Source organism: Eschrichtius robustus, chromosome 4 (genome assembly GCF_028021215.1).
Source record: "Eschrichtius robustus isolate mEscRob2 chromosome 4, mEscRob2.pri, whole genome shotgun sequence".
NCBI lineage: Eukaryota > Metazoa > Chordata > Mammalia > Artiodactyla > Eschrichtiidae > Eschrichtius > Eschrichtius robustus.
Window position 1 is genome coordinate 42,154,230 of NC_090827.1, and position 17,922 is coordinate 42,172,151.

General features: G+C 49.9%; 2 protein-coding genes across 3 annotated transcripts in view; one reads left to right on the top strand and one right to left on the bottom strand.

Annotated features, from left to right (window-relative positions):
• FHIP1A (FHF complex subunit HOOK interacting protein 1A) overlaps window positions 1-17,922 on the top strand; it is a 101,052-nt gene that overhangs the window by 82,606 nt on the left and 524 nt on the right. The window contains exons 7-10 of the mRNA XM_068542624.1: window positions 434-624; window positions 4,243-5,385; window positions 11,920-12,098; window positions 12,367-12,505. Coding sequence (XP_068398725.1) covers window positions 434-624; window positions 4,243-5,385; window positions 11,920-12,098; window positions 12,367-12,505 — 1,652 coding nt within the window. The remainder of the gene's footprint in view (window positions 1-433; window positions 625-4,242; window positions 5,386-11,919; window positions 12,099-12,366; window positions 12,506-17,922) is intronic.
• The window catches only part of GATB (glutamyl-tRNA amidotransferase subunit B), a 93,890-nt gene continuing 83,202 nt past the window's right edge, over window positions 7,235-17,922 (bottom strand). Inside the window, exon 14 of one of the 2 annotated variants that reach the window (XR_011073903.1) lies at window positions 7,235-7,357. The gene's annotated coding sequence lies outside the window, so the exon portion shown is untranslated. Of the gene's footprint in view, window positions 7,358-9,464; window positions 9,670-17,922 lie in introns of those variants that run through there. The other variant, XR_011073902.1, reaches the window with a different exon arrangement.

The following is a 17,922-nucleotide window of genomic DNA, read 5'->3' on the forward strand; positions in this document are numbered from 1 at the left end:
AGTAGAAGGCTGTGAGCATAGTGGAGGGAGAGGGTAGTTCCAACTTGGAGTAGGAAGCCCAGAAGCCTTCCCGGAGAAGAGGACACTGAAGCCAGACTTTGCAGGATGACAAGGCATTTGTCAGGCAGGGGGAGGGGAAAGCACATTGCAGGGGACGGTTAGGGTAGGTGCAAAGGCCCGGAGGCACAGAGGGATAGCGGATCCGTTAAGAGATGGGGAAGTTTGTGGAGGTTAAATTGTGAAGGCCCTTGGAAGAAGCCCTTGACAAGTTTTAAGCACGGGAGTGAGCCCTGGGGGCTGGTAGGATGGCTGGGGTGAGATTGGGGAGACGATGAGCCACCCTGGCTGTGACTGGTCCCAATCGTGGCTTAGGCGGTGGTGGACTGGGAACGGACCTGCAGACACTGAACGCTGGCCCTTTTTGGCTTTCCAGGTATCTGATCCCTTGCAATCACATGATGCTGAGTCAGAGGTGGGCTGTGAAGGAGAGAGACTGTTACTCTGTTTCTGCGGCCAAGCTGCTCGCCCTGACCCCCGTCTGCTGCTCCAGCGGGATCACCCTGACGCTTGGGAACCAAGAGAGGGATTATATTCTCTGGTCAAAGTGCACGCATGATAGTCCAGGTAGGAGTGTTACCGACCTGGGTGCTTGATTCTTCTTTAATCAGTAGAAATTGAAGAGAGGCCAGGTGAGAAACTCAGGCAAGGCCTTATTGGGACTCGTGTTACAGCCCGAGGGAGGGAGAACAAGAAACGGCTTCCTTTGCTTGCTCCCCAAGGTGGGGTGAGCTGATCCCTTAAGTGGGGTGAGGGGGGGGGGCTGCGAATTGGTGGGTCAGGCCAGGGATCCTGCACAGGGCCCTGCTTTTGCCCCTGACACCTCAGAAGTGGCAGTTGGGTTTTGGCCTTTTTGCATCTTGTTGTTCATAGTTGGCCCCAACTGTGAATGCACGCAGTTATTTTTAGTCCCTTTTAGTTTCTTTGTATTCTGTTGCTGGAGGAGCCGAAGACATGTTTGTCCAGGTCCAGGCACTACAGCGAAGGGTCCCAGGTCCCAGCCTGTCAGGGGAGGAACTCTCGAGTGATAATCTTTAAACAAAAGGATGCCAAATTCCATCTCTCCTGGATGTGTCTGTCTCTAGGAAGACAGGGAGTGATGCAGTGAGTCCCATTTCTTTTGTCACTGACTACCTGGGGTTCCTTTTCTGCTTTGTAAAGAGTTCTGGACATTTGGTAATCAGCATTCCCGGACGTGCCCAGCTCTTACCTGCTCAGTGTTCCCAGACATTTATTTTAACTAGGCTTCCTAGCGCCATCCTCAGAGTCCAGTATGAATAGTGTACCCGCGTGTCTTTTTAAACAAGATGGGGCTGAGGGTGTGGAGGTGGTTCTAGCTAAGACAGAATTAGCCCTTATTTTTATTTCCAAAGGGACCCATTTGTGGATGCTTTTGCCTGCCAATGATATATCATTCGAAAATGTGAAATGTCTGATATGGCAAGAGTATATGATTCATTTGATTGACATCATGAGGGGTTTTTCATAAATACTTATGGTCCCAGAAGTCACAGTACCCTGTGGTGTTTGCCAGCCACAGCTGATCTTGTACAAGTAAAATTTAAATGGCCCCCCCGTGTCAACCGCGGCCCTCCCTCTGGCAGGCAGCAAAGGGGCGTTTGTGTGTCTTTGGTGGTCAGAAGGCTGCTTCAGCTCAGGAGAGTCTGCCTATCCTGTGACCGCTAGGAAATGGTCCCGGCCTCGTGCTGACTTCCGCGTTTCCATCTATATTCTGATATCCCCCCCGGACAGTGTCCTTCTGTCCGCCCAGCTGTAGTCCTCTTCGGTAAAAAGTATTCTGTCTAAGAGCTGGGCTACTTGACTAAGAAAATATCAGCATACTTGGTATAAATGTAATTTTTTAGAAGTTAAGGTTGTCTTACGGATTCTTAGTTTTTAAATAAAGATACAGTGTATCATGGAAATTAATACTTTATGTGGCAGTGTAACAAGCTGTACTTTCAGTATCTTTTCCTGTTAGGTAAACTAGTATGCATATCTTACATTTTCCTACCGAATTGTCATTTTTAAACACGTATTTAAAAATTGATGTCTTTTTTATTTACTAAAAAAGTTGTTTTAAGAATGAGTCTGTGGCTGACCTTTCTGCAGAATTCAGATTTCAAGTTAAACGTATGATGGTTGAGTGCCTGCAACTCGCCACGTTCTTTCCCTGTGTTATCACGTTTAATCCTCTGAAGACAGTATTCCCATTTTATAGATGAAGAAATAGACTCAGAGTGAGGGATTGACTTATTTAAGGTTACACAGTCGGTAGGTCCTCTGATTCCAAATTCCATTTCTTTCCGCTCTCCTCTCTCTGAGGTTGCCTTATGGTGGCTAAGTGCCCTGATGGATAGGTGGTTACACAGGTAGGTAGGTGGGTAGATAGATAATGTGGTTTTTGTGCAGTAGTTAAGAGCTAGGATTCTGAATCTCGGCTCTGCTCCTTCCTTGGGCAGACTACTTGATCTTTCTAAGATTTTTTCCTCATCTGCTTTCCTCAAAGGGTTGTTCCAAGGATAAGTGATGTAGGACATACAAAGCTGTTAGAAAACTACCCAGTATGTAGTAAGTGCTAAATAAATATTATCAGTAGCCAAAGTGGATAAGAGGTAAACTTTTAACAGTAGAGCTGTAAAAAATGGATTATGTCCACCCTAACGACGTGAAACTGTGTATTCTTAAAGATTCACTTGTGGCCCAGTCAGGTAGAGATTTAGACAATGAATAGGGTTGAAAGGTGTGGCATCGAACGAAAAAAGGAGAGAGGTTGACGTAAGACAGCTTTTGCTTGACTTCTGGCTCTGCCACTGACTCGTTGGGTGATCATTGTCTCTGAGCCTAAATTTCTTCATCTGTAAATGGAGAAAATAGTATCTCCATGTAGGGTTGTTGTGAGGATTAAATTAGATAGCACTGAGAAAGCACCTGCCATGTAGTAGATGTTTAAGAAATGGTAGAGTTTGTGTTTTCCCTTGTCTGAGTTCTTTTTTTTTTTTTCCTAAAGAAAAATGTAAATTTAAATACAGATGTTTCCATACCTATTTCAGTTACACGGTTGAGAGCTTTTAACATCAAAGGTAGTCAGGGTACCATTCTTAGGTTAAAAGGGCTATTTTGGGAGTGAATATGACTTTATCTTAAGTCACTATTTGGTACATATAATTCCCAATAATTCCCAGGAAGGCAGAATGAATTAAGAGGCTTTTTGAAAAACCCAGGGTTTTCTAGAGAAAATCTGTTTCCCAAATTCATGGATTATATAGGCTTTCCACTTTAGAGTCAAAGTAAAAATCTTTTTAATTGCCTACTCAGTGGCAGGTACCATATTGGATATATTACCTAACTTAATCCTCCTGTTACCGACCAGGGTTCTTGGCCTTACCCAATCAACAGAAGTTGACTAGAGGCCAGACAAGAAATTCAGGTGAGGCTTTATTGGGTCCCCTGCTGGAGCAGTGGGGGAGTGAGAGCAAACAACAGGTTCCCTTGCTTGCTCGATCCCTGAGTGGGGGCTGAGCTGGTTCCTTCTATGGGGTGAGGGTAGGGGTGTGTCCAGGGGTCAGGCGGGAGGGCTGGCTTAGGCGTTCCGCCCACCCGTTAGGTGGTGTTGTGTGCAGGGGGCACGCGCAGTACCCTGCTTTTGCTCCCGACACCCTGTTTTTGCTTCCGGCTCTTCAAAAGTGGCAGTTGGGTTTTTTGGTCTCTTTGAATCTCTTGGGTCCAGAATTTGCCCCAACTGCGCATGCACGCAGTTAGTTTTAGTCCCATACAGTCTCTTTGTATTTTGTTGCTTGAGGAGACGTGTGTCCAGGTGCAAGCATTGCAGCACTGCAGCAAAGGGCCCCAGGTCCCAGCCTGTCTCACTCCCAACAACTTGAGAGGTTGCCTTCATTAGCTCACGTTTCTCTAAAGACTGATACCAAGTAACAGACTTCTGTTGGTGATGGCCAGTATCTGACCAGCCAGATTGGTTTTGTATCTTCTATGAGGATAGAGTTTCTATTCTTATTTTTCCTTATTAAAATCTAACTTTTTTTTGTTGTTTGGAAATCATTTAATCAGAAATTTTTAGAACCAAAGTAGCTGGTGGGACAAAGCCTTGGCAGCCCGATGAGTTGCATTCCCATCCATTGCCTGTGTCCCCCCGCCCGGTTCTATCTTGTGTGTCTCCCGGGGCAGGGCCCTCAGAGCAGCCGCCCCCAGAGGCGTTCTCGCCGTCGGCCTGCATCGTGGAGTACGGCAGAGCCTTGGACATCAGCTACCTGCAGTACCTCTGGGAGGCCCACACCAACATCCTCCGCTGCATAAGGGATTGCCACGTGTGGTCCGCCCTATACGATGGAGACTCCCCCGACCCCGAGGCGCTTTGCCCGGCTCTGCTGGGCCCGCCCGAGGAGAGGGCTCCCAGAGCCACCTACCCTGTGCTCAGGCTCCCGCAGCAGGTCCCGGGGACGATGGGGCCCCAGGTGGCTCCCGGAAAGGAGAAGAGCCACACGGAGCTGGAGTGGGACGACAGCTACGACGCCGGGATCTCCTCGGGGGTGGGCGGGGGCTGCCCTGGGCCATATGAGGATGCAGAGAACTCGGGCCCCCCGGCCCCCGTGGATCCTCCCAGACACATCCAGGAGATGAAGAAGAACGCCATCCTGCTCTTCAAAGGGGCCTACATCGAAGAGTCCGACTTCCAGGACGACGTGATGGTGTACAGGTTGTGTGCTGAGAAGGATGCTGAGGACAGCAGCGGTTCACGGGAGGACGCCGCGAGGCCCCCAACCCAAGCCCAGACCCAGGTCCAGGGTCCCCCCGTGAGCAACGGCCCCCTGCCCGGCCCTCAGCCAGAGACAGATTCAGAGGAGGAACATGGTAGGGACGATTCGGACGTGTTTCACGGTGTGTCCAAGGAACCAGGAGGAGAGAACGAGCCTGAAGTCGCCCTAGAATCAAGCCCCGAGTTAGCGGCCCCCGCCCCCGAGGCAGAGCACGGCGCACGCCTGACAGTGACTAACCCCGAGGGTGAAGATTTCATTGCCCAGTATGACCAAATCATTAAAGAACTGGATTCCAGCACCGAGGGCTTGATGAAGCAGAATTTCTCCTCACCTGATCCCTTGCTTCTTACAAAGGAGCCGGAAGAGGAGGAAGATGAGAGCAAAGGAGAAGAGGAGGAGGGGAAGAAGGAAGCAGAAGGGGAGGAGGATGACTTTGACCCTTTCGTAGCTGAGGCTCCTGCCGCAGAGACCCAGCCGTCCCCGTTCGGAGCGAGAGATGAGGCTGCCTTTGCCCGTCACCGTCCCGCGAGGACTCAGAGCACCCCGTTCACAGGTGACGCTCTTAGATTGCTCTGTGGTTTCTGCTTTTGAAAGCGCTTGTACATGTTGCACCAGGAGCGTGAGGTAGGTGCAGGTAAGGAGCGTTATCAGTTTACCTACCAGAGGGGTGGAATATTTTTGTAAGGAGCAGGGAGGGGTGGTTTTATTTTTATCTTATTCTGTCGTTTTTTTTTCTCCCCCCCCCCCCGCCCCCGGCAAATTAGAGGTTGAATTTTGCCATTGAGTAACTTCCCTTGATATGCCTTTGATAAAGTAGTAGGACTGACTAAACCACACAAGAAATCCAGTCTCATTATTTAATGGCCTCATTTCCTCTAGCCTAATTTATTTTTCTCCTTAGCATTTGTTTTTATGTATATTTTAAAAAAAGAAATTACAGTTTCCCCCACTGGCATGTGTGCTTCCTGAGGGCACAGGTGTTGGCTTGTTCTCTGCTCTATCCCTGGTGCTGAACAGTGGAGAGGGCACATAGCAGGTACTCAGAATACCCCTTGAATCAATGTGGCTGTGTACGCACAGCAGTGGCCAGTGGGGTTAGTTGTGCCTTTGCCTGGGCCTGGGAGCTCATTTCAGTTAATCACAAAATCTGCATCCAAAAATAAGTAGAGTAGACCCACATAAACTCATCACTGTGCTAAAGAGTGGCTGCGTTCCAGTGATCAACCCCTAACAGCAGGTAGAAGTCACGGATGAGGCAAAGGGGTAGGATGGGGTATCAGGTAAGTGGATTGAGGTTAGGAATTACGATAGAATTATTATCATTAAATTATTACCCAAGTAAAATTGTTACTGAACTCAGATTTGGCTGCTTGCTGCTTCAAAGCCAATACTTGTCGGTAGGAAAAGAAAGATTGCTTTATTCAGGAGGCCGGCAACCTGAGAGGAAGGTGGACTCGTGTCCAAAAGCCCATTCCCCACTGCTGATCAGGGGGCAAGAGCTTTTAAAGGGGAGCTTCAGGGGTGTATAGGCGGAGGGAGGGGGCTCCCTGCAGAAACAGCACAGTCCGCGCTGACAGTCTTCTTGAAATTCGTCATGCAGTGGTCTGATCAGCGTCGTCATCTTGATTGTTTTAAGTACAGTTAGTCTTCAGTTCCAGGGTCGGTTTGTTCCCATTTCTCTGAGGCCAGTTCTTAGAATTGCGGCAGCTTATGTCAGGGATACAGTCAGGTCATCATGTAGTTACCTTCTTCCACCTGGTGGGGATTTCAGTATCTACAAAACAGCTCAAAGGATATGGCTCAGAATATTATCTACAGCCCTTGAGGAGGAACTAAAGGGCCTTGACTTTGTTTCATGGCTAGACTGTTATTATTTTGTCTTGCTTGACTATTTTCCTTTGCTTTTTTAGTTTCGCATTTCTCTGATTATATTTATTCTTTGGCTAAAGTTTTTCTACAGGCGAGAGGCAGGTGGAGGACATGGAGGGGGTGGGGAACGGGGGTCTGTCCTGGGAAGGCCCCACAGGGTCCTGCTCTGTTACAAAATCTGAATCTGCACATCGTGGTACAGAGGGACCTGGCACAGAGGAGGGGTCCTCAGGCTCAGGGATAGCTGGGGTGGGACCCCTGAATGGTGTTCAGTTGGAGGAGAGGGTCCTAAGGAGCCAACATCTCAGCGGGACGGACTGGCCTTTCAGTCACGCCTGTGGGGACTCCTGGCTCTGGCGCTTCCAGCCGTGTGGCCTCGGTGCCCTAACTCTGGGAGGAGCAAATGTGATCCTGGGCTGGGGTGGTGGGCCGTGTCATTACTGTTATCACAGGCAGCCTCCGGCAGCCTCAGCTGAGGCTTGTCCTTCCCTGGCCAGCAGGGGGCAGCTCGGTGGGCGGAGATCATGCTCCCACCTCCTCGGATCACCCAAAATACACGAAGTCACAGCATTTTCCGGTCCAGCCAGGTAGGCTTAACGTGATCTCAAGGAGCTCTTCCGCCCTCCTCCAACTTTTAGTCCTCTGTTTACGGATGCCTGAAAATTTATTTAAACAGGGAGAAAGCTTTTAATTCCACAATTAAAAGGCTTGAGGTTCTAGCGGAGATAACATTTCAGTGTGAACGGGTTTTAATTAAAATTCAATCAGTCAATCATAAGTAAAAAGGATTAGATAATCTGGCTCTTCCCAGTTGATAAGGGGAGAGGGAGGGGAGGGGGCCCGGGGAGAGCTTGGTGGGAGGAAGAGGGCAGAGTAGCCTAGCTCAGTCCCAACTCTGCCCTAGGGCTGCCCCATTTACTCTCCCCCAGCAGGAATCCTAGCTTTGCAGTGTTCTCCAAGACATCAGGACTACCCACTGCTAATGAAGATTGTTCTTTAGAATGCCAGCCTATTCTTACAAAAGAGCTTCATCCCTGGGCAATATGTAAATTGAGGAAAAAAAGTATAGCTTAGGGCAAAAAAAAAGAAAAAAAAAAGCGCTAATACACCACCTATAAAATAACGTCAATCTTTTGAATATGATACACCTGAATACCGCCAAAACATAACCTGAGATTTGGACACATACAGGTAATTTTAACTAAAATGCTGCCTGTTTCCTCCTTTGAAACTTGTACACAGCTTCTCTTTCCACGTTTGTGAACTTTGTAGTGTCCAAACTTCTGAGTTTGTTCTGCAGCATTTGGCTTAATTTCCCTCTCTCCATGGAATCCTGATTTCCGCTGAAATGAATTTGCTTCTCAGCAAAATCAAAGCATTCCATTTCATTTATCTAATTAATTTTATTTATTCATGAAGTCAGCAAGCTTTTATTGATCCCCTAATAGTTGGCAGGTTCTGTGCTATGTACTAAGGACACAAAAATGAAGGGATTTGTAGACTTTCAGAGGAGACATCAACAAAGAACTATACTCTCTTACTGAGAAATGTGTTATTAGTCATTGTATCCAAATCCTATGGGAGCCCAGTGTGGGGAGTGGGAAAGGCTTCGCAGAGGAGGGGCACAGTGAACAGAAGCTTCTGGGTAAAAGGAGCTGAGAATGACAGTCCAGGCAGAGGAAACAACAGGCAAAGAAAAGGAGCCGGACAGCACATGGGGGTGACAAGGCATGGGTCTTGGGGGGCAGAGAGGAAGCCACAAAATTGGTTGATGCCGGCTCAGGAGGGCCTTCGGGCCACGCTGAGGAATGGGGGCCTTGTGCTCCTGGCACTGAAGATGCCCTGGAATTATCAGAGTTGGCGAGTGATGTGACCAGATCCGTGTTTGGAAAGGCCAGCCTTGGAGAGTGGGGAGAGAGCACTGGAGTGAGGAGAGGTTGGTGCCGGGAAGATCAAAGTAAGAGACTTGTCATCGTATCAGGATTTGGAATGCACCAGCAATAAGTTTTCTAGGAACATTTTCACAGCTGTGCTCACATGGACGTGCTGAGATGTGTACACAAAGATGTTCCCTGCAGTGTTGTTTATAATAGAAAAAGACTAGAAATAACCTATATGTCCACCAGTAGGGGACTGTTTTGCTAATGCAACACCCATGGCAACCAAGTATCTTGTGAATGAATGAGACAGTTCTGTGTGTGCTGATGTGGGACGGTCTCTGGGAGATATTGTGCAGTGGAAAAGCAAGGGACTGAACAGTGTGCAGACAGTGTTGTCATTTTATCATTTGTTTAAAAACAAATACCAAGACACACACACACACACACACACACACACACACACACACACACACACACACACACACACACACACACACACACACACACGCAAGATAGTGTGTTGGTTAAGAGTCCCGGCACTGGAAACAGATGGTCTGAATTAAAATTGTGACTCCATTTACTAACTGTGCACTTGGCATTCTGGTCATCTTTAAATGTGGATAAATAATAAGCACACTTTGTAGGGTTGCTGTGAATATTTAAGTTGATACTTTAAGAGTGCTTAGAACACTGCCTGGCACATAATAAGTGATTAATGTTTTGAATGATAATTCAGTTATTAGTACTTATTACATATGTGAAACATTTCTGGAAGAATACACTTGGATCTGTTAACATGGGTTGCCTCCAGGGAGGAGGCCTGTTCTTTATTTTATATTCCTATACTGCTTGAAGCAGAAACATTTTTAATCATTTTAGTCTTTATTAAAATAGAAAAACCGTTGCTGAAGTCCAGACAAGAAATGAGGGTCTCTGGTGTCAGGCAGTTCTGGCAGGGGAGGTGGCGGCGGTCCACGTTTGGGAGATGTTCCAGGGTGGGCTCCGCAGAGCTGAGGTGCAGAGTGATGGCAGCTCCCCTTGGAGTCTGGGAGCCGGGGTGGGGGGCCACTGAGGCAGGGAAAAGAGGGCTTGAGGGGAGAGAAGGAAACGGCATAGTATTAGTTGTTCTGAAAATTCAGTATTTTATGGGTGCAGAATTTATCTGCCTTCCTGGAAGAAAAGGGGGAAAATACACCCTCCATCGCCCCCACCCCCACCTGTGGCTTTCTGAATTGTAGCTGAGTTTTCTCGTTTTCAGCTGCTTGCCAGTTTCCCCTAGCAACTGCATTTTGCTAAGGAGGTTTTTTTTTAAGTGCTAGAAAGCAACTAAGAATAAAACAGGAACTTGAAAGTGTTTAATATATGTTCCTTACTGCACACGCCTAAGAAGCTGTAATTAATGTTGTTAGTGGATTATAATGACAATCTGCTGACCTTGACCTAATATTCTGTCGTTCAAGTGAGACAGTGATGACCCTGCCTCTCGCAGGGCGCGGGGGCAGGCTGGGTTTTTTTCCTCCCTCTCAGTAGTGATGGACTGTAGACTCTCTCCCCTGCCGCCGCACCGTGCAGCTTTCGTGTTTGTAGGATGGCCAGGTGAGGCCAGCTCTAGCCTGGGCCTATGGCAGAGACGCTGAGGGCTCCACTAAGGAGACAGGTTTTATAGGAGACTCTTCCCACCCAAGTATCACCTGATTCACCTGTCTCTGCTCCTCTGGAAGGAAATAGATGCTGAGCCCCAGGGACTGCAGGGAAAGCCCGGGTCTGGGATGGAGGAGTGAGGACAGCGGCAACCTTCCCCTGTCTGCCTGGAAGACTGGAATTAAGAAGAGCTACCGGTGACATTTTCGGGGTTCTTGATGGAACCCCATCAAGTTGCTTTCAAAATGGGGTTCCAGTCCAGAGTTTCTGAATGTGTTTGGCAAACTCTCCCAGTTTTGTAAGCAAGGGCTCTCTATTCAAAGAATTCATTGACCTCCTGTGTCATGGCAAGTGACTCAGGAGCTCTGCCCCCAACCCCCAAGGATGGGGAAGTTGGGGCTAATCTCAACACACAAAGGAAAAGTGTCTCTTCTGAGTTCCAAGGCCCCTTAGAAGACATCCTCTGTGCTTGTGGCACCGGGAATATTGCCATCATCCTGTTACTTGCCGGTGTGGTTTGCTGTTCCCATTTCTCACAGACAGCTTCTGCTTTCTTACAAAGGGTTTACCCTCTTCCGCTACCAAGGCTTCTGAATGAAGCATCTTGTGATGAAGTATGTTTTTGTTAAACTCATATTAATGTTGCTGGAATCTTCATAAGGCATGTTTATTTATCAAGGGTTATATGCTTTTGTCATAAATATGCCATCGTTTAGTGACATCATCAATAGCTCCACTGGGGGAAATAGAAATTTCTCATTGATTTTGTTTAGTGGACCACTTTTATGGTGAAAATGGAAAATATCTTCAAGTAGTTTTATTAATGCCAGATTTATTGTCTGGATTTTCCCTGTCTTCAGTGAACTCAAACAGAAAGCATATTATTTTTCTAGTGACCCAGATTAGTCACAGTTTCTTTTTGCCTATTGTTTTTTTTAACAAACTGCTTTTATAGTGATAGGGATTTTCTTGTTTAAGGAACCTAGGACACACCAAACTCCAGCTCCCCAAACTGAGTCCCTTCCCTCTCCCTCACCCCCACCTTCCCCTGAAAATTAAAGCGTGGCTCTAAAATTACAGCCAAGCCCACCTTTACCTCTCATCTTCTTTTCTTTTGGTTCTTCCACATTGTGACACTGACAAGACAGAGTGTTTCTCAGGTGCTTTTGGGGGATAGACAGTCCCCCGTTCACAGTGCTGCTGTTTGGTAAACATAGTTGTATGTGTTTGCTATTCTTTAACGACACGAAGATTTTTTTGTTACTAAAAGTTTTGATGGCCTCTAATGTTTGCATGACGCCCTACAGCACGCAGCGTCACGGGATGATGAACGCCATGTTTTTGAGCACTGGCAGCCCCAGGAGATACAGAAGTAGTATGAAAAGTATATTTTGATTTTAAAAATTAAATTATTGGTCATCTGGTTTTTTTAAAGGTCTATGATAATTTTCAAAGTACTAAAACCGCTCTGGGAGTCAAAATACTAGCTACCACGCCCATGTTTCTGCTTTCTTTTTGTGGCGGTGGTGTGTTTTGTGGTTTGGTTTTGAGGCAGGAGGCGACCTGCCTGCGTCAGCTGCACTTGTCTGAATTTGTTTCGCACCCGGTGGCCCTGGGGTGGCTCCGGCGGCTCCTCGGTTTTCGGGAGAGGTGGCCCGTGCCCCCAGCCGGCCCTGAAGCCTCGTGTCCTTCCACAGGCCCGTTCATCAGTGTGGTCCTGTCCAAGCTGGAGAACATGCTGGAGAACTCGCTGCACGTGAATTTGCTGCTCATCGGCATCGTCACGCAGCTGGCCAGCTACCCGCAGCCCCTCTTGCGCTCCTTCCTGCTCAACACGAATATGGTCTTCCAGCCCAGCGTGCGCTCCCTCTACCAGGTACCGCCCCGCCCCTCCCCGTTCTCATTCATTTGCTCTCCTACCCCTTCTGTTACCTGTTACGCTGGTTGTGTTGATTTTTCTAGACAAACTGCGAAGCTTTAGAGGCTTCGTTTGGTTTGATGTTTCGAGAGGGCCCTCCCCAGAAGACCCAGGCAGTTAAAGCCCTGTCGTTCCTGCGGCGGGGCCTCTGCCTGACAGATGTCCTGATAACGCAGGGTGCAACTCTGTGCTGAAGCGTTCGCGTCATTAGTGCTGGTTTTGACAGGTCCTCGCGTCTGTGAAGAACAAGATTGAGCAGTTCGCCTCTGCGGAGACAGACTTCCCGGGCCTCCTCATCCAAGCCCAGCAGTACCTGCTCTTCCGCGTGGACCTGTCCGACCCGAGCCCTGAGGCACCCACCAAAGGTCAGCCGCTCCTCCCTTGCCCCAGCTTCCCAACCTGGAGTCACAGGTGCTGCCTCAGCTCCTGGACCCTGAAAGCAACTAAATAGATTTCCTTTGTTAAGCAGCAGGGAGGAGCCTCCTCTGAGCGTCCTTAAACCCAAAGGAAAGTCTACCCTGCCCGCACCCGGCCCGGTCCCAGTTTGGAGGGTCTAGCGGGGCAATTGTTTTCCTAACCGAGAGTAGTGTAGGGCAGGAGTGAGGTGGGGACACCCTGCCCGCACCCGGCCTGGTCCCAGTTTGGAGGGTCTAGCGGGGCATTTGTTTTCCTAACCGAGAGTAGTGTAGGGCAGGAGTGAGGTGGGGACAGCCGCTAGAATAAATAACTTAGCACGTGTGGGCCAGAAGGAAGCATTATGTGCACACCCTGAGCCAGTTTTTGGCCGGTCCTACCCTAAGGAGGGCATCCGTTCTCTTTATTATGTTTTCAGATACTCTCGGTCCCCAAATGAATGTGCTTTAGGGCTCTGGAAGGTAAAAACCATTCCCTTGGAGCAAGAGAAGTAAAGTTTATGCACACCTTAGCCCTCCTGAGAGCGCCTTCCATCGGCTCAGGAGGCCTGGCCAAGTGGGCGGGGAGGGTGGGGGTGGCCGCTGACTGGAGCCTGAGGGCCCTGCCGGCGGCCAGGCCTGGGGAGAGGGCTGCCTGGCCTCGAGTGGGCTCTGCTGGCGCAGGTTTGACGCCAGCTGTCTCCTGAGCTGTGGCCTCAGCCTTGGTGAGAGGGCAGGCCAGGGAACGGCCCACATTGCGCTGGCTTTCGCTCATCTCCCCTGGACAAGCCAGGCTTCTTTGTGGCAGGTGAACAGTGGAGAAAGCAGGGCTCTTGGTCCGGGGCTAAAGCATGTGATTGGGAACACGATTTGGAGTGAGAGGCAGAAATGTAACTCAGGGCAGTGTTAAACCTTTGAGGGAAGCTGAAGAAACCCCAGCCCTGTGAAGGCATGACCTTGCCTCTGTGTAGCTGTTTGATCTCGGTCACTTGGCCTTACTGGGCCTCGTGCTCCTCGACTTTTTTTTTTAATTTTAATTTAATTTTAATTTATTTATTTTTGGCTGCATTGGGTCTTCACTGCTGTGCACGGACTTCCTCTAGTTGCATCGAGTGGGGGCTACCCTTCGTTGCAGTGCGCGGGCTTCTCATTCGGCGGCTTCTCTTGTCGCAGAGCACGGGCTCTAGGCGCGCGGGCTTCAGTAGCTGTGGCGCGTGGGCTTAGTTGCTCCGCGGCATGTGGGATCTTCCCGGACCAGGGCTCGAACCCGTGTCCCCTGCATTGGCAGGCGGATTCTTAACCACTGCACCACCAGGCAAATCCCTCCTCGACTCTTAAGTGAAGGGTTTGTCTTCCATCTCTCGAGTCCTTTCTGGCTGTAGGACTCGGGGTGTGAAGGGCATTAGGACACCGCAAGGCACACTTTGAAAGAAAGGGGGGCCCCTGTGCCAGTGGTGAAATGAGGGGCAGCTTCTAGCCTTGGCCCTGAATGAGAGCAGGCGGGCCATCTCTGGAAGGGAGGAGCGCCCACGCCTGTGGGAAGGTGGCCTGCGGGCCCCACGTGGCCTCTCCTAGCCCCGTGGACAGTCAGCCTGTTGGCTTGTCCCTCCTGAGCAGGGGCACGCTGCGTGGCTCACCCTGCGAGAGACGCATAACAGACCACCACAAAAGCTCAGGGGCTCAAGACAAAGCCATCACATGTGCTCGTGAGTCTGTGTGGTTGCCCGGGTGATCTGCTGGTCCGGGTGGGCGTGGCTGATGCATGCAGGATTCTCTCGGGGGCTGCCATCAGCGGGTGGCTGGGCATCTGGGATGGCCCGGCTCACAGGGGTGGCTGCTGACCGTGGTGATGGGGGTCCGTGTTTCTCGTCATCCAGCAGGTTAGCCCTGGCTTGGCAGCTTCATGGCTGTAGGTTTGCAAGAGTGAGAGAAGGAGCACACGCAGTCTCTTGAGGCACCAGCTCGGGACTCCACCGGGTCGATTCTGCTGTATTCTGTTGGCCAAGCCACTGGGTCAGCCCAGGTGCAGGAGTGGAGCAGACCCCCGCCTCTTGATGGGAAGAGCTGCAAGGGATTATGGCAGTTCTTGCAGTCTTCCAGACAGAAGGTGACTTGAGTCTCCCCACACTGCACTCTGGGCTTGGTCTTCACTTGTATCTTGCAGTTTGTAAAGTGCTTTCCCAGACAGTTTTACTTTTCAAACAGCACTGTGCAATGGGCAAGAAAGGTACTGTTAGCTTCATTTGCATAGAAGGAAGCTGAAGTTAGAGGCCCGGGTGGTCAGCCAGGATCACTAAGCTCGGGCGCCTACACACCCTGACCAGCCTCCTTGACTTACACTTGACTTACACGGGTGAGCGTGCCTTGTGCTCTGTCCTGGCCTCAGACTGATGGTTGCGGCTGCCAGATACGTGCCCAGGGGGATCTTGTTCCCACTGCGTAAGGTTGTCAATTAGGCAGCTGTGGCAGATGATTTCCAAGGTCTGTGACCCTCAGGGGACATTGACTAGTAGGAAGCTACTCTCGGGATAGAAGGCTTCTGCTTGATGGAATTTTTCAGATTAACCTCCTAACTTCGTTGAGGTTGGCAAAGTGACACCCTCCCCTCAACTTCAAAAATCTCTCAACTCACAGAATGACGAAGGTCTCCGTCCCCTTGTACAAAGCTGAAGCCTCGCGTGTGATGTGATTGCCTATAAATGAGATGAATCTAGGAGCCCTATTCTCACCGGGACGCAGAGCCATGAGTGATTAGAATCCTGTAAGAGGCCACATACTGGGGTGTCCATGTCCGTGTGCTGTGCACCTTGTCTGATGCCGCTGACAGGGAGGTGAGGGGTAACGGATTTCTCTCCTAACTTCTCAAGTCTTCCCAGTAGTATCTTGAAAACCCTTTGTTGTGGCTTTTCAGACCCAGGGCAACATTTCAGGAAACCACTCCCGGTTCTGATGTTTACTTATACTTCCCTCCTCCCTGCCTCCCCTCCGGGTGCTGCACCCGTGCCCTGGGCCCTTTTACGAGGGGCGCCCGCAGCCCGAGCTGCTCCATCACGCAGGCCCTGGTGAAACCAGCCTCCTAACGCTTCCAACAGAAGTAGAAGTCCGGGTGGACTTCCTGTGCCCCTGTCACATTGCCACCCTTGAGACTGTTGGTCTCTGAGGCTCAGCTACTTGCCAGTCTTTTCATTTTCCCTTCAAGCCACAGAGGTGGTATTTTCTAGTATTTACCTGTATTCAGAGTCCTTTCACTGATCTCTGGTTCTAGAAGGGGGCCAGGTAGGTATTATCCCCATCGTGTGGAAAAGGAAACTGAGACGTTATGTGATTAGCTGGTTGCCAGGTAGGGACCGTAACTCGGGTCTCCTTGTCTTTGAGTTGAGTCTGACTCACGGAAGGGCCAGTCCCACGCTGACGGGACAGAACCACCGCCAGGACTTCCCTGCTGGCCCTCCGTCTCCCTCCCTGGGCGCCCGCCTGCCTTCATTAGCGAAGACAGTGTTGATTCTTAGATTCAAGCTGGGTAAATGAGCCTAAGCGATGACACTTTTTAAATTCATGGATCGAGCTGGATAAATGATCCACAAAAGCCCTTTTGGGGGAAAAGAGGAGTGAATTTGAAAGAGAAAGACGGAGATGAGGAAATGAACCAGCTCCAGGAAGATCAGGTATAGGGAGGACCTGACGTTGGTCGGTCCCTTCCCTCGTTCATTCAGCAGATGTTTATTAGCTTCCTCTGTGGGTGAGGAAGCGTGTTAGGGGCCACGAAGGACACATCGCTTAGGGGCTCAGCTCTCAGAAACCTGAAAGCCTGGTAGAGGAGAAAGAACATAAACAGCAACACAAGTCTGAAGGGCACTGCAAGCCCCAGTTGGTAAATAAAATGAGGGGGAGGCTAGAGCAGGGCATCGCTTCCAGGGCAGGAAACGGGAGTGGTCTGTAAAGTCAGTGACGGCTGAATTGACGGTGGTGTGATGGCTGACGCTTACCAAGAGGTCCTTGTGTACGTTACACCTATTGACTCACTTAATCCTTACAGCCGTGAGATTTTGACAGATGAGGACATTAAAATACAGAGAGGTAAAGCAACCTGCCTGATGTCGCTCAGCCAGTAAGTGGCAGAGTCTAAGCCTGGTGAGGTTTAGGTGTGCAGACACGGGCAAGGGAATGCCAGGTGGGGGAACCAGCACGAGCAGTGTGGCTCTGGGGCTGGTGCCCGGCGTGTCCCATCCCCCGCGGCATCAGCCCAGCTTCCTGGGTGAGCCTCGCCAGGCCCTTTGGAGAGCCGGGTGCCGCAGTGCTGGAGGGCTGGGGTGGAGGTACTCAGGCCTGGTCCCCCAAGGCTGGCAGTGTCCTCAGGGAGGTCAACACTTTCGTCCTCACTCTGTTGTCAAGACATATTGTGAGTTTCTGCTGAAAGGTAGCAGCAGATTCTCAACAACTTCTCCAGTTCTTTATGGCATGAACTGTGATAAGCTTTAATCTAAAAGGATATTTAAAGCAGTAAAGCGGAAGTTTTTTTTTTTTTTTTTAACACTAAAGACGATAGTAGTGAGATGTGGAAAGCACTATAAATGTCAAGAATTTTTAGTACCACAGTTAAGCGACACTCTGAGAAGAGTGTTGAAAAATGGGACTGAATTCTAAAAAGCAGCCAAAATAATGAAGAGCTTGAATATAATGATTTATAAGGAGAAATGAGTCGGTTTGAGTCAGGGGCAGAAGAAGGCATAAATAATTCCTGTCAATGTGAAGGCCGGAGAGCTTCAGGAATTAAATAGTTGGGAAAGTTGAACCATTTTAATTGGTAAAACTGATTTGATATGAAAATGCAAATCACTTGGGTATGTTGAAGTTTGGTTCATATCATCTTAGACCTACATTTTTGAAACTGAAATCGAAACTCCTGGAAACCTTCCTTGAAGGGAAGGTCCAAGCCACTTGCTGCCACGAGCTGCCCACGGCGGTGGGAAGTTCCCAGTCTGGTCTTATCAGCACCCAGCTTCCTCTCCGTTATTTCCAGCCTTTAAAAGCCTTCTTCCATTCTATTCTCCACAAAGGCTGGAAGTCCTGGCCAGAAGGGGCTGGGGGTCAGCAGGGAGCCCAGGAGGCCGGAGCCCGGGCTGCGGACAGCAGGGCGTGGTGTAACCCAGGCGGCCTCCTGCAGCTCTGCCGGGTGGTCAGGGGTCAGGGCTCAGCTGGCAAAGGGCGGACGGTCACCCCGACCCTGGGAGGCCAGGAGAGCAGGTGGGGCCCCTGGACGCCCCTAAATAACCATCGCAGTGACCTGTGTCCTCACTTGGTTGATGCGGCCGCAGGACGTGCCTTTTTCCTTCTCCCCCCTCGCCACGCCCTGGGCGGGGAGGGTTCTTGATAAACCTATATTCTTGCCA